Source organism: Hemiscyllium ocellatum, chromosome 39, assembly GCF_020745735.1.
Source record: "Hemiscyllium ocellatum isolate sHemOce1 chromosome 39, sHemOce1.pat.X.cur, whole genome shotgun sequence".
In the NCBI taxonomy this organism is placed as follows: domain Eukaryota; kingdom Metazoa; phylum Chordata; class Chondrichthyes; order Orectolobiformes; family Hemiscylliidae; genus Hemiscyllium; species Hemiscyllium ocellatum.
In genome coordinates this window covers 7328646-7351028 of record NC_083439.1, presented here as the reverse complement: position 1 = coordinate 7351028, position 22383 = coordinate 7328646, and the positions used below count along the sequence as shown (strand labels likewise).

Here is a 22383-nt window from a genome sequence, read left to right as displayed (position 1 = left end):
GACTTTGTCCTGCTCTTAGAGTCATGTGTCTTGTCTAATTAGACCCCTCTGTCTTGTCTAATTTCCTCTTAAATGGAACTATACTATCTACTTCTATGACTCCATGGTAGAAAATTCCACATGCTCACTACTTTTTGCAAAGAAAAACTGCTTTTGAATTCCCCATTTTACTTCTTGGTGACTACCTTATATTGATGACACTTATGCATGCTCTTTCCCAAAACAGGAAATGTTCCCTGTGTACCCACTCTGTTCCAGTCTTTCAAAGTCGTAGTCACCTCTATTAAATCACCTTTTTTTTCCCAGGAGGAAGGAGACCTAGCCTGTCAATTTTTCATGACACATATACCCACTCACTTCTGGCTTTATTCTTGTAAATGGGCAATGGATAGCCAGTGCTGATAAGCCATGATTCCTCAATGACTTGCCTTAAAAATCATCAGTTTGTCAAAAGTTTTGGCCTACAACCTCTGTAAAGTGAAAGACATGAACTTCTATACAGTGCAGTAGAATTTTACTAATAGTTAAAGTAGGAAAATAGGTGGCAAGCGGGGGGGGGGGGCAGTGTTGGACGAGGTTGGGGGGCAGGCGGGGGGCGCGGGGTTGGACAGGGTTGGGGGCAGGCGGGGGGCAGAGTTGGACGAGGTTGGGGGGATGGTGCTGGATGGGGTTGGGAGTGGGCAGGGAGGAGGTGTTGGACAGGGTTGGGGGACAGGCAGGGAAGCGGTGTTGGATGGGGTTGGGGGGCGGTGCTGGACGGGGTTGGGGGTGGGCAGGGAAGCGGTGTTGGACGGGGTTGGGGGGCAGGCTGGGGGGGGAGGAATGGTGTTGGACGGGATTATGGGACAGACAGGGAGGTGGTGTTGGATGGGATTGGGGTTGTGTGAGGGGGCGCGGTGTTGGACGGGGTTGGGATTGTGGGTGCAGGCGGGGGGGGAGCGGTTTTGGACTGGATTGGGGGTGCGGGCAGGGGGGTGGACTGGGGTTGGGGGTCAGGTGGGGGGGGCGGTGTTGGACAGGGTTGGGGGCAGGTGGGGGGGCAGTGTTGGATGGGGTTGGGGGTGGGTGGGGTGGCAGGGAGTGGGGCTCACGCACTAAGTGCTGCTGCAGTCTCCTGAACAGGGTGCAGACTTTAAAAACTTCGAGCCCCAGAGGAAAGGCATTTAATCGATTAACCGAGTAACTGATAATCCGAATGAAATAGTGTCCCCCCATCTCGTTTGGATAATCGATGTTCCCCTGTATTTGAAATCTTTACCTGATGAAGGAGCAGAGTTCAAAAAACTTGTGGTTTCAAATATACCTGTTGAATTATAACCTGGTGTCATAGAATCATAGGAGCGTAGTGTTGCGTGATTTCCTACAGAATAGAGATGGGTGTAGTGAATCTGTGGAATTGTTAACTGCTGAGAGCTGTTGAGTTTGGACTATTAACTATATCAATGACGAGTCATACAGACTTTTAAATCAGTAAGGGAGTCCAGGATCATGGGTAAAATTCAGGAAAGTGGAGCTGAGGATCATCAGATTAGCCATTATCTCATTGAATTGTGATCAAACTTGATGGGCTGAATAGTCTATTTCTACTCCTCATCTTCTGGTGTTTTTAAATAATAATTGTGTGTAACTATGAAAAGAATTACATTGATAAAACAGAAAAGAGTTTCTTGACCTTCGAAATGGAATGGTGAGAAATAAACTAATGGCACTCCATTACAAAAGCTGCAATCACTTATAACAAAGTCAGTTTTCGGAACATCTAACAGTCTGAACAAAATTTTCTTGTCACCTGGGACCAGCACACTATCCTGATACAAGCTGTCTGCTTACACATTTGACAAAATGGAGAATATACAATGCACCAGGGAGAATAGACTTTGACAACTTTTAATATACCACTGACCTTCTTTTTCTTCAAAATCTTTGACTGAGAAAAAAGGGCGACTGCAATTCAAATCAACACCAAAGCAAGCTCACAGGTCACTACCACAAGTGTCTCAAGGGCCAAAAATGGAAATTAATTAAATTTTGTGCATCGCCTTGTAAATGCCCGCTACTATTGTTGATCTCCACATTAATTTTTATTGCAGGCCTCCACAGTTCCCCAGACACGGCATGTGCTCTGCCCCCTCTATTGTCTGGCCAAACACTTCAAATCAAATACGCATATCAATGACCTGTTCTATTTTTAAATAGTAATTACAATATCAGCAATTTTTCTGTCATTAAACAATGAACAATCATACTCTGATGAAGGAAAGTCACTCAGAGATTAAATGTGAATAAGTCTCTCCCTCAACAAGGGGTTTTTGTTGTGAATCCCTTTGACATGTGGCCAGGTGATTTGAATAAAGATGTCCCCATGAGCATACCTGGGTGCTTACTCCAAAATCGCACAGCTTGACCTGTCCTCGCGTGTTCACTAGCATATTAGAGGGTTTGACATCTGCAAAGGACAAAATAGGAGATAGAAACAATCCCTTTTAAAAGCACCTCAGAATTTAATGATTCTGTAATTACAGCTATGACTCAGTAATGCAGAAAATGAATGCAATACAAAGGCTATACAGATTAGAATGACAAGCTTTGCACCTGCTGCACACATTTATAATGCTCCTGAATACCGTGTTTGAAAAAATGTCTTTCAAATAAGCAAATATTCTCATTACAACATAGTTACTCAATCTACTTCTATGAAGTAGAAAAACTTGATTGGTGCCACAAAACAGTTGACACAATCAAGATGATTCTGTCCTGTGTCATTTAAAAAGATGTGCAATTTATGAATGAATATTACAAAAATCTCTGGTGGAATCTTTTATCTCTGTTTTAGCAACATATTTAATAAGGCATCAGCTTAGCTACTGTGCAATACAGGAGACAGCTGTCAATTATGACTTCAGAACTTTCAGCATAGCATAATAAGCAAGTGTGACCAATCACTAAAATGAAAAAACATTTGTAAATAAACAACTTTATGCATAGTTTTTCTTTTTCTGTTGATTCTTTGAAGCATTAATTGGGACAGTACTGCCATCAAGAACTGGTTCAAAGACAGTTACTAAACTCAAAGTGTGAGGCAACTGACATCAACATGAAACCCGGGTGCTTCATCTTCAACTGTGCATATTAATTTCTCTCTTTCATATAGTGGAGCTGAGGGACTTCTTTAAGCCCATTCCCTTGATGATTTAACTATCACTCAGCATTCCAATAGAAATATCTAACAACAGAAACAAACAAAGGATATTCAAGTTAATCATAATTCTTTGCAACTGATTATTTTTCTGAAGGATACTGTTGAGGGGAAAGTCATTGTTTCTGCTCATAATAAAATGCAAGCAAGGTCAACTTTACTATGCAGTGGCTACTGAGAATTAATTTTAAGTGACCAGTTCTTCCCTCTCATTATCACAGTGAGCGAATTGTTCCAGGCAATGCAGCATTGAGAGTTCCCAAAGCACAACTGCATCTTACACTGTGATAGTACACCCCTGTTTGGGAGTTAAAAGAATAAAACATGCAATGGGAGCATGCAGCAAACCTTCAACACAAAGTCAAGGGAAAATAGTTGAATTCTGCTAATTTCAATCTACTAGAACAATCCTCAGAACCTTCAAATTGTTAGGTAATGCACCCCTGGTAAAATGCAATGTTTATTTTATTCTTCAGTTGTATATTTTCATCTTGCCCTGTTGCTGCAGCCAGTTTCTCCATTACTACCCTCAAGACAGCACAAATATTTAACAAACATTTTGGATAATGATATAGATTTTTTAAAAAGTGATTGCCATACGGATTTTTTGTTGAGGGTAGGGGTGCGGGGGTGGAATAAAAAACATGAATCTCCTGTAGCTGAGAGTATTGGTTAATTTTCCGAAACCTTTGCCAAAATCATGCAATCATTTGCAATAGCCAAGGGGCGAATTTTTTAAAATCCAATTCTCCCAACTCACTTGCAATGGGAAATTATCAGCCTTTGCTCAGCAATTCTCTACATTACTCTAAAATTATACAGTTGGAACTGGAGACCGAACATGGATGTGAAAATTGAAGCTTTCATTGCTGAGGGACACTGTTCAAATGCTACCTGATTTAACTAGGTATTTTATTATTTTGAAACTTGACTTATTCATTTACTTGATTACAGGAATAAAAAATATCTAAGGTTTACTCAGAAAATTTGTCAACAAATGCTGAAGCAGTCACTTACATTTTATATGAAACTAAAGGACAAGATAACTTCAATTAGAACACAATCATATAAACTTGTGAAATCAAAATCTGATGGGGCCTTCCACTTGAGCAAGGTGTTAGAAAGCTGCTGGCACCTTGAAGTCAGATATAAGTTTAAGCCATCACCTACAGAATATAAAAGCAAGAAGGGACAGAAAGTAAAATTTCATGTCACTAATGTTTTCTTTCAATGGTGTAAAAGTGTTCTCCACTTGTGTATTTAGGTTTTTGAATTCATGAATCAATGATAGTAACTCTGCCACTGCTGAGATGTAATGTAAGTATATTTTATGAAGCTATTCTAGGATTGCATAATTTTCATTTCAGTAGGAATTCAATATTAACTTGCTCATTTCTAGCATTCAACATTTAATTAAAGGGATGAAAATGAAACAAGGACATAGAATGACAACATATATATAAGCAAATACATATTTGAACTCTAAATGAACAGAGAATCTAATGTACAAGCGCTTACTAATTAATCATATAAAGATGACACCACTTTGGTTTTGGGAGCTTGTAAATGTAGCTGGCGCCAGTTGATGGAGATGTGGCCAATACATAAAGTTAGATCAATACTTGTTGGGCTTGGATTAATGGGGATGATCTGATAACTGAGATAAGTTTACTTCCACCAAAGTGTCCCAATTAATAGGCTTCAACTATGAAATGATGATCTGAAATAATGTCTGCACTTAACTGATCTCAGTCAGGGCAGAGGGTAGACTCACTACTGTTCACCACATTTCCCTGGGCAACAGGAAGTGGTTTGGGCAGATACACACTTAGAATGCTGCATATTACTGCACATGTACCAAATACTGACAGGATTAAAGGTTATGTGTGTTGTCCTCCATAGTTAGACATTCACTGTTAAGAGTGACACAAATAAAAACGTTTGGATATGCTACAGAGAACATCCTATGCCTAGTGAACTTCATGTGTGAAGAGATGATAGAGAAGGTAAGAGAAAAAAAAACTACAGAAATGCCAACTTCTCATATAGTCATTGGAAACACCTGAATACAAATTTCAGCATGTGTGACAAAAGGAACTGTGATCTAACCTTGCATATAGTTCTCTACAAAACATCTATGTAGAGCTCTAATTTCTACATTGCTGACATCACTTTATTTTGCCACTCTTGAGTTTGAAAACTCAATTTTGTATTTTTCTGTTCACTTAATTAATAACTGTAGCCTTCTTGATCATTTGAGGTTAAAAGAAAACAAGGTATTATTTGTTTAAAAAAAAGTCTAAACAAGGAGTATAACACACCTCTGTGCAAAATCTTTAGGCTCCAGAGGTAGGTAAGGCCTTTCACAACCTGCAGGATAAAATTAGAAGAACATGCATTATAATTATTCCAGTTATTCTTTAGAATCTGTTACATTCACACTATGAGTACCTGGCAATAACCATCTCCAATAAGGGAGCTAACAAAAGCAGAAATGCTGGAAAAGTTCAGCGGGTCTGGCAGCATCTGTGGAAAGAGTTAACGAATGGGTCCACGAACGGTCACTGGACCCAAAATGTTGACTTTGTTTATCTCTCACTCCCCTTAGGTGCTCCCCACCTTCCTGAAGAAGAGCCTATGTTTGAAGCGTCAACTCTCCTGCTCCTCGGATGCTGCCTGACCAGCTGTGCTTCTCCAGTGCCGCTCTGCCTGAACTTGAATCCCCTATAACCTCTGCTTTCCTACATTTGCTATTCTCTCCTGTGAGGTCCCTTGACATTGGTGTCATGGTGCTGAATGGATACCATGATTTTCTGCAGTCTCCAGTTTCAAAGAGGCACACACTCTGAAGACCCCTTTCCTGCCTCTGCCTATTCTTCTGGATGGCCACCCATTCACTCTCCTGGAATATCTTGGTCTGTTAGGTGGCCACCTGGATCCAGGAAACTTTCAGACTCACTGGTACTCTGCATGACTCCAGCAGTCCCTCAAGCTTGAAAATCCTGAGCTCAAGCTCAAGTTGCTGAAGACATTTTCTGCACGTGGTCCCCTAAGGCATACGAAGTGTCCTGAATTTTGAGTGGAGCAAGAATTGCAAATTATAAGTCTCAGCTGCCCTTCCATGATTTCAGTAAGATTTCTATTTGCCCTTTGAGAATCTAGTGATTTCTTTGTTTAAACTATAAATTTTATTATATTTTATTGTATTGGAACACGTACAAAGTTTCCTTATTCCAGTACTCTTCTTATTAATTCACTCAATGTTATACTCGTCCCATTTGATTTTTCTTTAATTTCCTGAATTCTTGTTCAGAGCAGTGTTTAGAGAGAAGAAAATATTCACCAGCCAATCACATGGTTTCCTATGTCATTCTACTTTGATTTTCCGAACAATCATTTGGTGTTGATTTCTGAGTACATTCTTTGTTTTACCACTCAGCCTTTCTGCTTAAGGGTTTCTACTGACATTGCTCTATTTAGGCTTGCCAGTCTCCCTGATCTGGGATCTTGCTCTTCATTTGGGTCTCCAACGATGCTGCTCTATTTATTATTGAGCTCTCTCTCCAGGTCTTGGGTCTCCTCTGCCAAAACTCCATTTATCACTCTGGTCTGTTCAGTTCTCATTCCTGTCAGTCATTGTTTGGTTATCCTCACAAGACCAACATGAAAAGCCACAGTGCCACCACTGGCAGACTGCAAGTTCATGGCAATTTACTTTATAAAGGTGAACATATCTTTTATAATGGGGATAATGTTAATCAAGACAGCTAACAAAATGTGACATGTGGCAAGAAGTGCACAGCAAACAAGATTTTAATTTCCCAGAAGCTGTACAACAACGAGTCTTAGACTCAAGTGCTACACAGCATGGAAATAGATCTTTGGTCCAGGTTTTCTATACAAACCAGATACCTTAAATGATCCAGTCTCATTTGCTAGCTTTTAGCCCATATCCCTCTGAACCCTTCCTATTTATGTACTCATCCAGATACTTTTGAACTGCTGTAATTATACTAGCCTTCAACACTTCCTCTAGCAGCTCGTTCCATGCATGCAACACCGTCTGCTGAAAAACGTGCCCCTTATGACCCTTTTAAATCTTTCCCTCTCACCTTAGATCTATGTTGTCCAGTTATGGACTCCCCTGTATTGGAGAAAAGGCCTTGACTATTCAACCTATCCAAGTCACTCATGACTTCATAAACTTCTATAAGGTCATCCCTCAGCCTCCAATGTTCCAGGGAAAATAGCCCCAGTCTATTCAGTCTCCCCTATAACTTAAACTCTCCAACCCTGGCAACATCCTTGTAAATCTTTTCTGAGCATTTTCAAGTTTCACAACATTCTTCCTATAGCAGGGAGACCAGAATGGCACACAATATTCTAAAAGTGGACTCATCAATGTCCTGTACAGTCACAACATAATATTCCAATTCCTATAAGTCAATGCACTGACCAATAAAGGCAAGCCTACCAAACACCTTCTTCACCACCTTTTCACTACCCTGTTTATCTATGACTCCACTTTTAATAAACTATGAATCTGCACCCAAGGTTCTCTTTATTCAGCAACACTCCTCAGGACTTGACCATTAAGTGCTTAAGTTGTGCCTTGATTTGCCTTACCAAAATGCAGCATCTCACATTTATCTAAATTAAATTCCATCTGCCACTCCTCAGCCCATCTGTCCATCTGATCAAACTCCTGTTGTTCTCGGAGGTAATCTTCTTCGCTGTCCACTACATCATCAATTTCAGTGTTATCTGTAAATTTATTAACCATACCTCCTATATTCACATTCATATCATTTATACAAATAACAAAAAGCAGTGGATCCAGCATCGATCCTAACAGCACAACACTGGTCACAGGCCTCCAGTCTGTACAACAACTCTTCGCCACCACCCTTGGTCTCCTATCTTCAAGCCAATTTTATATCCAAACGGCTAGGTCTCCCTGTATTCCATGTGAAATAACTTTATTATTCAGTCTATCATGCAGGATATTGTCAAATGCCTTATTGAAGTCCATACAGACAATGTCCACTGCTCTGTCTTCACCAATCTTTTTCATCACTTCTTCAAAAAACTCAATCAAGTTTGTGAGGCATGATTTCCCACAAAGCCATGTTGACTATCCCTAATCAGTATTGCCTTTCCAAATACACGTACATTCTGTTCCTCATAATCCCCTCCAACAGCTTAACCACTACTCATGTCAAGTTTGGAAGTACAGGTGTAGAGTGAAGGGTTTTCACAATAGCTGCCTCAAATGGCACCACTTAGGTACAAGTACCGCGGTACAAATCTTTGATTAAAAAAAGAGGAAGAAGAAGAAAAGTAGTAACATTGATTACAGTGTCAAAACAATGAGTTAGATTGAATGAGAGGATTTGAGAAGCTCAAGTTGAGGTTCTGAATGTAGGTTTGCTCACTGAGCTGGAAGATTCATTTTCATATGTTTCATTACCATACTAGGTAACCTCTTCAGTGAACCTCCAAATGAAGCATTCATGGTGTAGCCTGCTTTCTATTTATATGTCTGAGTTTCCTTGGGTTGATTATGTCGTTTTCTAGGGTGACACCATTTCCTATCAACAAATACATTGTCTTGGATCCCATTTACCATCCAGTGAGAAAACAAACAGGAAATGACATCACCAACCCAAGGAAACTCACCAGTGCTTCATTTGGAGGCTCACTGAAGATGTTACCTAGTATGATGATGAAACGCCTGAAAATAAACCTTCAGTGAGCAAACTTACATACTTGAGATAGATATAGCACAGTTGAAGAATTGACATTACAGACCGGTAAAGAATTTCAAGTAGCAGCAGCTCAACAAGTGGTCTGACCACCCATGCTAGGCCCCAGTCCAACAATCATCCTGCTCCACTCCAAGCCTCCAGTCCGCTCTCCACTGGCACTAAACTGCACCAACGTAAGTTGCACTGCTCCAGGACTCATTTTCCCTTGTGTTGCTTCAGGATTGATTCCTGCCGCGCTGCACAGGAACTTGCTTTGCTGCATGTGGAACCGGGCCTCACATCCCCTCGTGATGCTTCAGGATTTGTACCCCTCGCAGTGCACTGGGACTCGCTTCCTCGCATGCTGCTCCAGGTCTCATTATCCCTTGCGCTGTTCAGGGACTGTTTCCCTGCATGCTGCTTCAGGTATGTTAAAAGTTGGGAGAGAAAAAGTAAAGAAAGAAAAAGAACAGATAGAGTAGAAGAGCTCTGGGTGGAGTGTCGTACTCTGATGCCAACTTGGCCAATCTCAACAACATCATGTTAGGCAACCCCCAAGTCTTCTGGCACCTCACCCATACCTATTGATGATGCAAATATCTCAGTAAAGGTCCCAGTAATCACTTCCTTAGCTTCCCAAAAGTTCTGAGGTACACCTGATCAGGTCCCAGGGATTTATTCACCTTCATCCATTTTAAGATGTCCAGTGTCTCCTCCCGTGGAATATGGACATTTGAAATATCACTATTTATTTCTCCAAGTTGTTCCAAGATTAACCACTGCAGAGATATTATAAGTCATTTCAAGGGAGAATGAATGGTATTATGAACAAAGGTGTTTAAAGGATATAGCAACAAAATTAATTTTTTGTTTGATTTAAGGGAGAAGGCCACTTGAGACTAACGATCTTTTCTCACATTTAAAAATTCTTTTTTAAAATCCCACAATTCAAATACTTAACCCCACAATAATGTAACAGAATAATTCATCACACACATAATTATAATTTTGCTTGGATCCACTAGGCAAAGAGAGAACAATGGAATTTAATGAACGTCCATAACTATTCCATATTACTTTTATAGCCATATATGAATTAAGAAGGGTTTCTAGCATTCCAGTAACTGTGCAAAACAAGAAAATACTGTGCGTAACAATAAAAGCACAATTAAATGGATTTCCATGACAGATTAACACCTTTTTACAGAAATTCCACATAACAGAGAAAAGGTCTGGCAGGATGCAACTCTAATATCCAAAGATGTGCAGGGCAGGTGAAATGGCCATGTTAAATTGTCCATAGTGTTAGCTACGTTAGTTAGATGGAAATGGGTCTGGGTGGGTTACTCTTCAGAGGGTCAGTGTGGACTTGTTGGGCCGAAGGGCCTGTTTCCGCACTGTAGGGAATCTAATCTAATCTACCCATTTTTAAACTAACAAAACAAAGAGGCCATTGCACTCAAGATTTTAAATAAGCTATTTTTCCCAAAAATATACTTATTCATAAAATTTGTAAAATTACATTCTAAAATATTTTGACTTGAATACAAATAAAATAGGACTTGTCGCCATATAGCATACAGTATTCCACTCTTTTCTACTCAATACAATTGTAATAGTATTAATATTTGCAAAATACGTCTAGGTCAGTCAGGTATACAGCCGGAGTCCAAAGCATTTCAATTTGTAAATTACAGCATGTGCAATAGATATATATTTTTCTCTACAGTATATATGTATTGTTCTACTGAAGTGGCACAATATATTTTCAATGCTCTTAATCTCCATAATCTATATTCTCTGTAAGGCAATAGCCTGAGTTCTCAGCTTTGTGTACGATACTGAATGGTCTTAGAAAGCGACCCTTCCCCATTGTGACTGTACAGTTGTTGCCTTAAACTGTTCTGCATTCCTCAGCATATTGTCCTGAATCTTAAAATATTCAAGTTGAAGAACAGTCAAGAAGAATTCTTTTACTTAAAGATCAGCAGGTTTTGGGCAGACCAAAGAGTATCCTTTGCCATGTTGATGTTTGACTCTGTGAGCATTCGTGAGAACAGTCATAGAATATAAAATCTTGCAGCACAGCTACTTAAGATGATCCTTGACAAAACTGCTACATGTTCCTCTAGACCTTCTTTGCAACGACATATTCCACGATGAAATGCGTGCCAGTCTTTTCCCTAACACAGCCACCTTGAAGGCAATGTGTGGAGGGGGTGAGATTCCAGTATGTAGGAACAATCTGACGGGAAGAGCACTTCTCACCAGAAACCAAGCTACATTTTGGTGCAGGTTTGTAAATTCACACCATCAAGTCTTCTGCCAAATTACCTTGACAGTCTGTTAGGGATGACAATCCGACAGTAACTACCAAATCTTTTTAACTGGGCCTCAAGGATATTTTGTATAGAGGAACCTTGATTATCGGAATACCAATTATCCAAAAATCATATTATCTGAAGAAGATCTCGAGGTTCCAACAGAAACATTACATGAAAAGACTGATCATGTCTTTTGTTTACAGTGATTAAAAGTGCAGCCCAGAACAGTCCTGGACAGTTGGGAGCGCAGGCACTGTCTCTAAATTACTGAGCTCCCGCCCACACTCTCTCTCTCTCTCTCTCTTTCTCTCCCCCCACACTTTCCCTGGAGTTCTACACAGGGCTGTACCCTAAACCCCCTTCCTCAGATAATCTCTCTAACATTGTCCCACACAGGGCAGAGTGGAACCTGTCAAAACGCTGTGTGTATGTTAGTTAGTTAGTTAGTTATTTGGACACTCACCCCACAAAAGACAGCAGCAGCAGCTGCCTTGTTGTTGATGTCCAGTCCAGCTGACCTGGAGAGGGGATGGAGACAGGGGTGGGCAGTGGCGGTGTTGGAGTGGACGGTGGAAGTGGACGGGGGGCAGTGCTGGGGACCAGTGGGGGGGATAGGCGGGGAGTGGTGTTGGGCTGAATGGGACAGATGTGGGGCGTGGGTGAGGAGCAGTGTTGGAGTTGGATGGGGGAGCGGGGGGGATGGGGGGGGGGCAGAAGGCGGTCAGGGGACGGTGTTGGGTGTGGGTGAGGGTGCAGTATGCTGCAGTCTCCTGAATGGAGAGCAGACTTAATAAAGAACTCCGAGCTCCAGAGAAGAGGCATTGATTTGATTAACCAAATAATCAATCATCTGTTCGGATAATCGAGGTTCCTCTGTACTGATCACTTAGACTTGATAGATTTGTGGTCACAGGTGTTTTCTGCCTAAACTTCTCCATGAGACACAGGTGGAACTGCATAGTCTAATTACTTTGAGCACTCTGAGGTTATGTGGCCAGACCCATCCTTAGCAACAGGTAGAAGCAGAGTGTTTTTTGGTGTTTGAATGCGGAGGGTCTGACACACACAAAGGCAGCCACCAGAATGCAGGTGATACGGGAACATTTTCCTCCCCTTTTTATCCTCGCCTTTTTGTATGTTCTTCAAATATGGGCCATTTTCAACTTTCAGATAATAGCTATAGTTCAGGAGTGAAGAATAACCCATGTCTGTGTCTTGTACTGCAAAGCTAAGAGCACCTGATGAGCCTTAATATAAAGTCAAAAGAAGTTGTTCCCACCTGCTCAGTTTTTGTTTGACGATGACGACTTACTCATTACAGTTTGTGAGGCATGCCCAGCTCCTTTGACCAAATTCCCAGCAACTTCAGATAACCCGACTTGAACTTATTGTCACGTGTACCGAGGTACAGTGAAAAGCTTTGCTCTGCGAGCAATACAAGCAGATCACAGAGTTAAGTAGCATAGATAGGTAAATAATAGGTAAACAGCAGCAAAAACAAAAACCCAGGTACAGGCGAATGTTAAGAGTTTGTGAGTCTATTCAGTATTCTAATAACATTAGGGTAGAAACTGTTTCAAAACTGGCTGGTGCGTGTGTTCAGGCTTCTGTACCTTCTCCCCAATGTTAGATAAACATTGCCATGGTGGGATGGATCTTCGAGAATGCTGGTGGGCTTTCCTTCACAGTGGGCCTGGTAGATGGATTCTATAGATGGGAAGTTGGCCATTGTGATTGTCTGGGCCGAGTTCACCGCTCTCTGTAACCATTCCCGATCTTGAATGGTGCAGTTGCCACACCAGGTAGTGATATATCCAGAATGCTCTCGATGTCGCACCTTTAAAGTTGGCAAGGGTATTCGCTGTCATGCCAAATTTCCTCAGCTGCCTGACGCAGAAGAGATGTTATTGGGCCTTTGTAACCAGTGCATCCACATGAAGAGTCCAAGAAAGTTGCTGAGGATGACCATTCCCAGGAGCTTGACACTCTCCACTCGTTCCACCTCTGCATTGATAATGTGTAGGGGGGGCATGAATAACATCCTGCCAAAAGTTAATAATGAGTTCCTTGGTTTTGCTGGCACTGAGAGCTAGGCTGTTCTCAATGCACCATTTTTCCAGGTCTTCCACCTCCTGTCTGTAGTCTGTTTCATCGCCATTGGAGATTCAACTATGATGGTGTCATCAGAAACCTGTAAATGGCATTAGTTTGGTATTGGTAACACTGTCATGAGTATACAGCGAGTACAGTAGGGGGCTGATTACACACCCCTGGGAGACTCCAGTGTTGAGTGTTAGTGAGGATGAAATATTGTTCCCAGTCTTCACTGATTGTGGTCTGTGGGTCAGGAAACTGAGGATATAGTTGCAGAGAGTGGGGTTTAGTCTGAGATCATTAAGTTTAGTAATCAATCAATCAGTCTCAAGGGGATAATAGTGTTGAAGGCTGAAATGTAGTCAATGAGTAGGATTCTTAAAAACTGTTCTTGGTGTCAAGATTTTCTATGGAGGAGTGAAGGGCAAGTGATATGGCCTCTGACGTGGATCGGTTGATCTGATAGGCAAATTGGAGTGGATTAAGAGTAGTGAGGAGGCTGGAGTTGATTAATGCCATGACCAGCCTTTCAAAGTACTTCATGACCACCAAAGTTAGGGCCATTGGGCGGTAGTCATTGAGACATGCTGCATGAGCTTTTTAAGGCACTGGGATGATGTTGGCCCTCTTGAAACAGGCAGGGACAGTGGCCTGCTACTGGGAGAGGTCGAAGATGATGACAAAGAAGTCAAAGAACTGGCTAATTTATTGTCCAAAAAACATGGCCTCACTCTTGCCTTGATTTACCTTGTTTAAACTGGATGTAGATGCTCATGAGTCTGCGTACAAAATGTGTATTTGAGCAGAAGATCATGATGTTATCTATGTTCAGGAATACTTTGATGAGTGTGCGCTATACCTTGAATAGCCAACTCTTTGGTAACAAATAAGAAACATAAGAAATGCCTGTACCCTCCTGGTAGGCTCAACAAGATGTCCTATACAACACATTAGACAAGGGAGAGAGGTCAGACCTGCCTGATTCCATATCTAACTGGAAAGGTTTCTCAACTTCCATGAATTGATTGAAGCTGCACTACTGATGTTTGTGTACAGCAGTTGTGTTCATTTGCAGGTTCCTTCTTCAAATCCCATTTTGAAAAGCACATCCATCAAAAAAGCGTGCTTAATTCTGTCAAATGCCTTCTCCTGGTCCAGGCAGATGAAGTTGTCTATGCCTTATCCCATACACAGGCAACCATATTGCTGAATGGCATAACGTTCTCAGAAATCTTCTACATTGCAGGTCTGGTAAGGCTGAATCATCAACTCGAGCTAGATGCGATTGGCAATAATCTTGAACACAATGCTGTTGTCCACTTTCAGTAGTGAGAATAGGTACTGGTAGACAATCCTTTATCTAAAATCCCAAAATCTGAAAAGCTCCAAAATCCGAAGGCTTTTTTGTGAAGTTTTGTTTTCATTCATAAGGTTGGTTGGCATGCAAACAATTAACCCAACACCAAACCCACTCGATGCGTGTCACTCACATGTGATGTGTGGGGCCGTGGCCCAGCACTGGCAGGCCTCAATTCTGCTTCAGGGTCTGTTTTACCCACAGTGCATCTGCTGGTTGGTATGAACTCAATGGGCCAAATGACCATGCTTTCACAGGGTAGAGATTCTATGTTCTATATCTCAATAATTGCAACATGACTCAATGGTCAGACTCAATGAACCTGTTTTGTTCCTGTTAAGTCAGTTTTGAATATGTATACTATCTCAATTTTAAATAGCTCTATTTTTATAAAGTCAATTACTGCATCCCTTTATGATGCACTGTGGCAAATGGGAGTGGAGGTGAAGGCAAATTGAGAGAACTGAGCTAAACTGCAGCAAAAGAAATTTAAATAGAAATTTTCTCAATGTTGACATTTATTAACGAGCTCCTGAAGCACAATGCAGTGCTCATTGTAGTGGTAGATGTACATTTTTAAGGATCAATTTGTAATACTCCCTACTGCTGCAGGCTATGTAAAATAAACAGAAAAAGCAAGTAAATGGAAATTGTGAAAGTAAGGTTGAATTAAAGCACTCATTAAATCATTCCAGAACCACCTGGGTCGAAAGTCAAAACTCCCTCTAGAACTGAACCAGTGGGCCTTGAAACAATGGTATCAGTTTAATATTGCAGCACAGAGAAATTAGCAACCACTCAGCATGCTGAAAAATGGGATTAGAATAGTTAGGTGGTTGTTCTTTGACTGGTGCAGACGCGATGAGCTAAAGGGCATTGTCTGGCTGTAGACCTCTATGACTAGATCCAAATATTTTTACTTCTTTCCTTTTAAATCTCCTAATCACTACAACTGTCCAAGCGTCGTCTGGAAGTCAGTGAGCTCAGCTGTGATGCAGAGTCACGTCAACAATTCAATTCCTATACTGGCTGAGTTTACCATGAAGGCCTTGCCTTCTCACGCACAACTCTCATCTCAGACATGGTGACCTCGTGGTTAAACTCATCATCAGTCATCTCACTCTAATGAGAGAGCACCCTATGGGTCTTTTATAACAAAACTTGGTCATTTTCACTTCCAACACCCTTGCTTATCCTTTCTTTCACATAATGTAATGGACGATACCAACCATCTTACAAATATGTCAAGGAAATAGTCTAAACCCTAACTTTTATTTAAAAGCAAGTTTAAAGTACTGCATTCCAGATGTAATTCAACTTGTCAAGCTACTGGCTTTAATCAAACACACTATTATTACGTGCAATTAAAACGCAAAAAAAGAAAGAATTGGTATAACTTTAATCCTACTGGAAACCTTAACAGAACAACAGATTAGTTAACTCCTAAACAGTAACTGTTCCAAGATAGTAACATCCCATAAACACTCCCCTGGCAAAGACAAAGGCAAATCCAGTAAAACAGATCATCTCACATGATTTCTCCAGTCCAGAAAAAAAGAAAGAACTGAAAACAGCTTCCACAGCCAACTTCAAAACCCAAACAACTGCAACCTAAGCTAAAACCCTGGTTCTATGGAAGCCTGTTTTCACCCATTCATACTGTTTCTATTGTTCTAACTTATAAAAAAAACTGGCTGTTTACTTTATTGGCTCAGAAGAAACACTCAGCATCTCTGGCTCAAAATCCCTCTTCAAAAAAAACACAGGACAAAACATATCTCTTAATGCCATAGTATTATCACCACCCCCTCCCCCACTTTGAAAAAAACCCATCAATGCACAAAGATGGCTTCATTGTCAAAAACCTTTAATCTTACACTATTAGAAAATATATATGTTACATTGACTCTAAGCATGCAAACATTCAATACTACAGTCCACTTCTTCTGCCACCAAATACCTTTGTTTTTCTTCAAAGTCATGACAACTTGTCAGCAATTACCCTCTCCTCCTGCCACGTGCATAATTTTCAAATTAAATAGCATACTTCTAAACTTCTTCTAAACAGTCTGGGATTTTTATCTTTAAGTTTTTCCAAAAATGTTAATGGGTTATGATCAGGATGTAAAATTTTCTCAGACACATTACTGGCACATAAATTTCGCAATGCCAACACCAAACCCAAGGTCTCCATCTCAATTGTGAAACATTTCTTTTGATGAATATTCAAATTTCTGGAAAATTACCCAGTTGGCCTATCTATCTTCTCAATGTCTTCTTGCAAGACTGCAGCACCGACACCCACATCACTTGCATCAATAACCAACTTGAATGGCTTTGTGTAATTCGGTGTGGCTAACATTGGGGCCATAGTTAAAACAGCTCTCAGGCTGTCAACTACCTTCTGACATTCCTCCATCCACTGAAATTTTCTGCACTTCTTCAATAATTCAATAAGTGGAGCAACCACGCTACTAAAATTTGGTATGCGTTTTCAATAAAAACCAGTCACAGGAATTTCCATCTTCGTTGATGGGATGGGAAACTCCCCAATAATCTTTGTTTTCACATTTCAGGGGGCCACTGTCCATCTCCAATGATATGACCAGAAGTGTGATTTGGGCTTTAGTGAAATCACTCTTTGACAGGCTTATCACCAAGCTTGCCCTCTGAAGTCAATCCTGATAGATTCTGCAAATGTTGCATGTGTGATTAAAAATTACCAGAGCGTCTATGTACACCACACACTAAAATGACTTTAGTATTTAATCATTGAAATATGGTTGGTATATTTTCATACCAAATGGCATAACTTTAAACTGGGAAAGTCCTTTTGATGTTACAAAAGCTGAAATTTCTTTCACTCTCTCGGATAAAGGTACCTGTCAGTATCTTTTTCCGGCTTCAAAATGTAAGTTGCTTGTCCCACTTTCTCAATACAGTTTTCCAGCCATGGAATAGAATATGAATCAGATTTCATAACTGTATTGACTTTGTGGTAATCAATATGTAGGCATTGGGTATCATCCGGTTTTGGCACCATCACTATGGGTGAACTCTATTTATTGCAACTCACTTCGATTGTATTGTATTTGAGCATGCTTTCAATTTCTTTTTGAACCTGAACCAATTTTACAGTGTTATGTCGATAAGGATGTTGCTTAATTGGAACAGCATTTCTTATCTCTACATCTTGCATAATCAGGTTAGTATTTCCCAATTTATTCCCACATATCTCTCCATGTGATTGTAGTAGTTCTTTCAGGTCATTCAATTTTCCTCTGGAAGGTAATTCAATAAAAACATCGATTCTCCTGCTCCTTGGATCTGCCTGACCTGTTGCTCTTTTCCTGCAACACATTTTTCAGCTACATAGATAAGCTGCAGAGCTGGGCTGAGAGGTGATAATTGGAGTTTAATGCAGAAAAGTGTGAGGTGATTTACTTTGGAAGGCGCAACAGATATGCAGAGTAATGGGATAATGGTAAGATTGTTGGCAGTGTAGAGGGCAGAGGGATCTCTGTGATGATGTACATAGATCTCTGAAAGTTTCCACCCAGATTGATAGGGTTGTTAAGAAGGCATACTGTGTGTTAGCTTTTATTAGTAGGGGGATTGGGTTTCGGAACCATGAGGTCATACTGCAACTGTACAAAACTCTGGTGTGACCGCACTTGGACTATTGCGGGCAGTTCTTAGATTAGATTAGACTTACAGTGTGGAAACAGGCCCTTCGGCCCAACAAGTCCACACCGACCCGCCGAAGTGAAACCCACCCATACCCTTACATTACCCCTTACCTAACACTACGGGCAATTTAGCATGGCCAATTCACCTGACCCGCACATCTTTGGACTGTGGGAGGAAACCGGAGCACCCGGAGGAAACCCACGCAGACACGGGGAGAACATGCAAACTCCACACAGTCAGTCGCCTGAGTCGGGAATTGAACCCGGGTCTTCAGGCGCTGTGAGGCAGCAGTGCTAACCACTGTGCCACCGTGACGCCCACTACTCATCATATTATGGGAAGGATGTGGAAGCTATGGAAAGGGTTCAGAGGAGATTTACTAGGATGTTGCCTGATATGGAGGGAAGGTCTTATGAAAAAAGACTGAGGGACTTGAGGCTGCTTTTCTTACAGAGAAGGTTGAGAGATGATGTATTTGAGACCTACAAGATAATCAGAGGGTTAGATAGGGTGGACAGTGAGAGCCTTTTTCATCGGATGGTGATGGCTAGCACGAGGGGACATAGCTTTAAACTGGGGGTGATAGACACAGGACCGATGTCATAAGTAGTTTCTTTACTCAGAGAGTAGTAGGGGGATGGAATGCACTGCCTGCAACGGTAGTAGATTTGTCAACTTTAAGGGCATTTAAATGGTCATTGGATAGACATACAGACAAAAATGGAATAGCGTAGTTTAGATGGGCTTCAGACTGGTTTCACAGGTTGGGTTAACATCGACGGCCAAAGGGCCTGTACTGCAATATAATGCGGTTTCTACAGGTTGAAACAGGAGGAGAGATCACAGAATAAAGATAAGGAAGTTGAAGTTCTATTATCAGAAACTATTTTTGATTAAATGGTTGAGAAAAAATAAGAACAGGTTGAGGATAAAAATGGATAGTTTTAGTTCAGAAAAGTTAGTTGAATTATAAAAAAAGAGACAGGAAAAGAAAAGCACTTTTTGCGAAAAGCTTACGCTGAATAAGAATCTGAATGTATCTCCGAATGAGGGAGTGAAGACAATCACATATTCAGGCAGATGAAAAATAGGCAGAAGTTCATCAAGTTGTATTACTGGTAGCTTACAGAAAGGAGATGTTATAGGTAGCATACAAGATACCAGGAGAAGGTCATTTAGAAGTAAGAAAAACTCAAGCCAAAATACAGAAAACTTTTTATTGGCCTGAACTGCATAGAAGTATGGTTGAATTTTGCTTGCCATGTCACACATGTCAAATAATAGGAAAACCTCAGGCAGTGCTAAAACCAGCCTCTTTAAAACCTATCCAGCATTTGAGGAACCTTTTTCAAGAGTATTAATTGATTGCATAGGACCTTTCCCTAAAACAAAAAGTAGGAATCAATATTTGTTGACCATAACTGATATGTCTCCTAGATTTACAGAGGCCATCTGAAGGATTGGAGAAGATGGATTCAAATTTTTTTTACTAGATACAGACTACCACGAAGATACAGTCAAAATTATTCAAGGAAGCTATGGATATCTTCGGAATAAGGCAGCTTAAACCAATTGTGTACCACCAAGAATTGCAAGGAGCATAAAGAGTGGTCGCATCAAACTTTAAAGACCACGCTGAGAACTCAGGACAGTTCAGAGGATTAGGATGAATTAATTGCATTTGTACTTCTTGTAATTAGGGATGCACCTAATGAATCAACAAAATTCAGTGAATTTGAGTTAGTTTTCAGGCATGAGGTAAATGGATCACAGAATTTAATTTAGAAAAAAATTAAGTCAGCTCAGACACCACATATTTGGAATGTGTTTCAAATTTTAGGGAAAGTGAGTGAGTGAGTAGGCTAGACAACATTTCAAAGTAGCACAGCATTTGATGAAACAGGAAGCAGTCAAGAAATTAAGAATTTCTTGATTCAGGAGATAAAGTGTTCGCATTACTACCAGTGGTAGGTGAGCCTTTAAATAAGGTTCAGTGGTTCTTACCAAATCGTAAAGAAATTGAGTGAGGTGAATTATTTGATAAGAATCCTAGACAAGAGGAAAGCCCTATGTCATGTATTTTGATATGGAAGGAAAGCAAAGGAGAATCATAAAATCAAACTCCTATGTTGTTGAAAGAGGCCATTTGGCCTATCAAGTCTGCACTGATTCATTCCTGAAGAAGGGCTTATGCCTGAAACGTTGATTCTCCTGCTCCTTGGATGCTGCCTGACCTGCTGCGCTTTTCCAGCAACACATTTTTCAGCTCTGATCTCCAGCATCTGCAATCCTCACTTTCTCCTAGCTTATCTATGTACCTCTGAAATCTATAACATCCTTCTGCACTATCCACAACTCTACCAACCTTAGTGTCATCCGCAAATTTACTAATCCATCTTTCTACACTCTCATCCAGGTTGTTTATAAAAATGACAAACAGCAGTGGACCCAAAATAGATCCTTGTGGTACACCACTAGTAACTGAATTCCAGGATGAACATTTCCCATCAACCACCACCCTCTTTCAGCTAGCCAGTTTCCGATCCAAACTGCTAAATGATCCTCAATCCATGGCTCCATACTTTGTACAATAGCCTACAGTGGGGAACCTTATCAAACGCCTTACTGAAATCCATATACTCTACATCAACCGCATTACCTTCATCCACCTGTTTGGTCACCTTCTCAAATAACTTAATAAGGTTTGTGAGGCATGACCTACACTTCACAAAACCATGTTGACTATTCCTAATCAGGTTATTCCTGTCTCGATGATTATAAATCCTGTCTCTTATCATCTTTTCCAACACTTTACCCACAACCGAATTAAGGGTCACTGGTCTATAATTACCACGGTTGCTTTTACTCCCCTTCTTCAACAAGGGAACATCATTTGTTATTCTCCAGTCTTCTGACACTATTCTTGTAGACAATGACGACATAAAAATCAAAGCCAAAGGCTCAACAATCTCCTCCCTGTCTTCCGAGAGAATCCTAGGATAAATCTCATCCAACCAAGAGTACTTATCTATTTTTAAACTTTGCAGAATTTCTACACCTCCTCCTTGTGAACCTCAATCCCATCTAATCTAGTACTTGTATCTCAGTATTCTCCTTGACAACATTGTCTTTTTTTAATTTCCTCTGACTCCACCACAACTTCGATTGCTAAAGTAAACATAACTGAATTGGGATCACTATCAGATATTTCTGGAAAAGCGCAGCAGGTCAGGCAGCATCCAAGGAGCAGGAGAATCGACGTTTCGGGAATGAGCCCTTCTTCACTTTCTCCTTGTGATCACTATCAGCAAAGTGCTCACCTACCCGCAAATCTAAACCTGGCCGGGTTTATTACCCAGTGCCAAATATAATGTGATCTTGCCCCTTGTTGACCTGTCTACATAGTGCATCAGGAAACCCTTCTGCACACATTGAACAAAAACTGATCCATCTAAAGTACTTGAACTATAGTGTTCCCAGTCAATATTTGGAAAGTTAAAGTCCCCCATAACAACTACCCTGTCACTCTCACTACTATCGAAAATCATCTTTGCTATCCTTATCTCTGCATCATTTGAACTATCTGGAGGACTGTATCGGGTGACCTCTCCTTTTCTGTTTTTAACCTCAGCCCATACTACCTTAGTTGACGAATCTTGAAATGTCCTTTCTGCAGCCGTAATACTGTCCTTGATTAACAATGTCACACCCCCACCTCTTTTACCACCTTCCCTATTCTTACTGAAACATCTAAATCCCAGAACCTGCAATAACCATTTCTGACCCTGCTCTATCCATGTCTCTGAAATGACCACAACATCAAAATCCCAGGTACCAACCCATGCTGCAAGTTCACCCACCTATTCCGGATGCTCCTGGCATTGAAGTAGACACATTTCAAACCAACTTCTTGCTTGCCGGTGCCCTCTTGCAAACTTTAAACCTTATTTCGAACCTCACAACTCTCAACCTTGT

At 40.8% G+C, this 22383-nt stretch overlaps 1 protein-coding gene across 6 annotated transcripts in view; it reads right to left on the bottom strand.

The window, feature by feature from the left end:
- Nucleotides 1-22383, bottom strand: part of map2k5 (mitogen-activated protein kinase kinase 5) — a 393643-nt gene that overhangs the window by 152429 nt on the left and 218831 nt on the right. For 5 of the 6 annotated variants that reach the window (XM_060852989.1, XM_060852986.1, XM_060852984.1 and 2 more), the window contains exons 13-14: nucleotides 5518-5566; nucleotides 2373-2446 (exon numbers count right to left, since the gene is read on the bottom strand). The exons of the other annotated variant lie outside the window; for it this stretch is intronic. In XM_060852989.1, coding sequence (XP_060708972.1) covers nucleotides 2373-2446; nucleotides 5518-5566 — 123 coding nt within the window. The remainder of the gene's footprint in view (nucleotides 1-2372; nucleotides 2447-5517; nucleotides 5567-22383) is intronic. 6 annotated transcript variants of the gene reach the window in all.